Source organism: Coregonus lavaretus (assembly GCF_964263955.1).
Source record: "Coregonus lavaretus genome assembly, chromosome: 4".
NCBI lineage: Eukaryota > Metazoa > Chordata > Actinopteri > Salmoniformes > Salmonidae > Coregonus > Coregonus lavaretus.
Window position 1 is genome coordinate 11891261 of NC_139991.1, and position 3355 is coordinate 11894615.

At 40.3% G+C, this 3355-nt stretch overlaps 1 protein-coding gene across 1 annotated transcript in view; it reads left to right on the forward strand.

The window, feature by feature from the left end:
- The window catches only part of LOC311128577 (myosin-binding protein C, cardiac-type-like), a gene marked incomplete at both ends in the record, with an annotated part of 28052 nt that extends 24949 nt beyond the window's left edge, over positions 1–3103 (forward strand). The window contains 2 exons of the mRNA XM_084160763.1: positions 2464–2484; positions 3054–3103. Of these exons, the coding sequence (XP_084016889.1) occupies positions 2464–2484; positions 3054–3103 (71 nt within the window). The remainder of the gene's footprint in view (positions 1–2463; positions 2485–3053) is intronic.
- Between the last annotated feature and the right edge of the window lie 252 nt (positions 3104–3355).

Here is a 3355-nt window from a genome sequence, read left to right on the forward strand (position 1 = left end):
CTAGTCGGGTGGGCGGGTGCCAGCATCGGCATCTCGGAACACACAACACGTCGGTCCTTGTCACGGATGGGCTATTGCAGCAGATTTGGCGTAAGCAGCATGAGTCCATGGCCCCATCCTGCCTGGTGTCAACGGCACAGGCTGGTGGTGGTGGTGTACTGGTGTGGGGAACGTTTTCCTGGCACACGTTAGGGCCCTTGATACCAATTCAGCAATGTTTCCATATCCCAAAGAATTCAGGCAAAGGGGGGTCCGACCCGGTACAACATGGTGATTGTTACAGTTATGACCACCGTAAATAGGGATGTAATTGTCAAGGTTTCCAACTTCCGGTGTACTTCACTCTATTTCCTGTCTGGAACAGGTACCCTTAGTACACACGTGTCCATCAAATATGAAGTCATATATGAATGTCTGAAAATGTCATCATATGTGAATGCTCCCCAACTCATATTTGAAACATGTTTTGGGGTTTCCTTATGAAATAATACATTTGGACATCAAATCTGAGATGGAAGAATTATACTTCTATGTGTGAAATGGCATGTACAAGTCTAGAACATGTATCATTGTAATGATAGTATAATCTAGCAGGCAAATACAGTAAATATATTCTTCCTATTTCAGATTTCATGTTAACATATAAAGACATATCATTGTGTCTTCATAAGGGTACAGTTGAAGTCGGAAGTTTACATACACCTTAGCCAAATACATTTAAACTCAGTTTTTCACAATTCCTGACATTTAATCCTAGTAAAAATTCCCTGTCTTAGGTCAGTTAGGATCACCACTTTATTTTGAAGAATGTGAAATGTCAGAATAATAGTAGAGAGAATGATTTATTTCAGCTTTTATTTCTTTCATCACATTCCCAGTGGGTCAGAAGTTGACATACACTCAATTAGTATTTGGTAGCATTGCCTTTCAATTGTTTAACTTGGGTCAAACGTTTCGGGTAGCCTTCCACAAGCTTCCCACAATAAGTTGGGTGAATTTTGGCCCATTCCTCCTGACAGAGCTGGTGTAACTGAGTCAGGTTTGTAGGCCTCCTTGCTCGCACAACCTTTTTCAGTTCTGTCCACAAATTTTCTATAGGATTGAGGTCAGGGCTGTGTGGCCACTCCAATACCTTGACTTTGTTGTCCTTAAGCCATTTTGCCACAACTTTGGAAGTATGCTTGGGGTCATTGTCCATTTGGAAGACCCATTTGCGACCAAGCTTTAACTTCCTGACTGATGTCTTGAGATGTTGCTTCAATATATCCACATAATTTTCCTTCCTCATGATGCCATCTATTTTGTGAAGTGCACCAGTCCCTCCTGCAGCAAAGCACCCCCACAGCATGATGCTGCCACCCCCGTGCTTCACGGTTGGGATGGTGTTCTTCGGCTTGCAAGCTACCCCCTTTTTCCTCCAAACATAACGATGGTCATTATGGCCAAACAGTTCTATTTTTGTTTCATCAGACCAGAGGACATTTCTCCAAATAGTATGATCTTTGTCCCCATGTGCAGTTGCAAACCGTAGTCTGGCTTTTTTATGGCGGTTTTGGAGCAGTGGCTTCTTCATTGCTGAGCGGCCTTTCAGGTTATGTTGATATAGGACTCGTTTTACTGTGGATATAGATACCTTTGTACCTGTTTCCTCCAGCATCTTCACAAGGTTCTTTGCTGTTGTTCTGGGATTGATTTGCACTTTTCACACCAAAGTACGTTCATCTCTAGGAGACAGAACGCGTCTCCTTCCTGAGCGGTATGACGGCTGCATGGTCCCATGGTGTTTATACTTGCGTACTATTGTTTGTAAGATGAACGTGGTACCTTCAGGTGTTTGTAAATTGCTCCCAATGATGAACCAGACTTGTGGAGGTCTACCATTTTTTTCTGAGGTCTTGGCTGGTTTCTTTTGATTTTCCCATGATGTCAAGCAAAGAGGCACTGGGTTTGAAGGTAGGCCTTGAAATTCATCCACAGGTACACCTCCAATTGATTCAAATGATGTCAATTCGCCTATCAGAAGCTTCTAAAGCCATGACATCATTTTCTGGAATTTTCCAAACTGTTTAAAGGCACAGTCAACTTAGTGTTTGTAAACTTCTGACCCACTGGAATTGTGATACAGTGAATTATTAGTCTGTAAACAATTTTTTGAAAAATTACTTGTGTCATGCACAAAGTAGATGTCCTAACCGACTTGCCAAAACTATAGTTTGTTAACAAGAAATTTGTGGAGTGGTTGAAAAATGAGTTTTAATGACTCCAACCTAAGTGTATGTAAACTTCCGACTTCAACTGTATATTAACTCCCTGACGGACGTTTGGAATGTACACTGGAATACATCTAAAGGTTCTAAATGGATCCTGCCACCATTACATGATCCATCTGCTGACGTGTCTCTCCTTCTGTCTGTAACCCCACCATGCTGTGTCCTGTCACGCTTCTACCCTTTTTATTCCCAGCACCTGGCACTTTCCCCCAAGGTAAGCCCCCACACTCAGTAATAACTGAGGTCAATCCCATTATTATAGAATTGTTTAATTTGTGTTAATTAGAGAAGAATAAAAGGTGTGCCAAAATACTTAACCCTAATTGCTCCTGTAAGTCGCTCTGGATAAGAGTCTGCTAAACGACTAAAATGTACTATACATTACTGTATGTAATAATGTGTATGGTCCATCTCACTTAATTTAACGGTACGAGAAGGTAAAATATGTTACAAAATATTGGATAATGTGAAAGGATGACACATTTTACCTCATCTATACACTCTAGATTTTTTGAAAAATCAATCTTGATATTAACAAATTGAACTGCAGATGTTATTCTAATCCCAATGTTATTGAAGTTACATAATCATTTCCTCAGTGGTAAGTATTCATCAAATTGCATGGATATTAATTATAGAATTTATATAGAAATAACATGTAAAAAGATAAGAATTAGATTTAATAAATAAATAATTATCAGTCCTACATTGATCACCAACCATAGATATAGCATGTCTTTAAATTGGAAATATGGTTAACGACTTAGACTAATTGCCTTGCAGCTCAAATCACCAAAGAGGAGAGGGAGAAGCAGATGAACAAGGCCGATTAGATGTAAAGAAGCCGGTTGAAGATACGGTGGATGTCCCATCTCATCCTACACATACCTCCACTGGCACCCTGGCCAGACTACAGCTCAATGTGAAGAGACCAGAGATAATCCATTAGCTTTCATTACCCTGTGTCCCACTTCCACCCCGTTATGTGCACGTCAATCATCCCAATTCCCTGTCGTGAAATCATCTTACATAAGTCATCATAGACATTACATTCATCCACATTGGTTTATTGTACCTTTATTTAT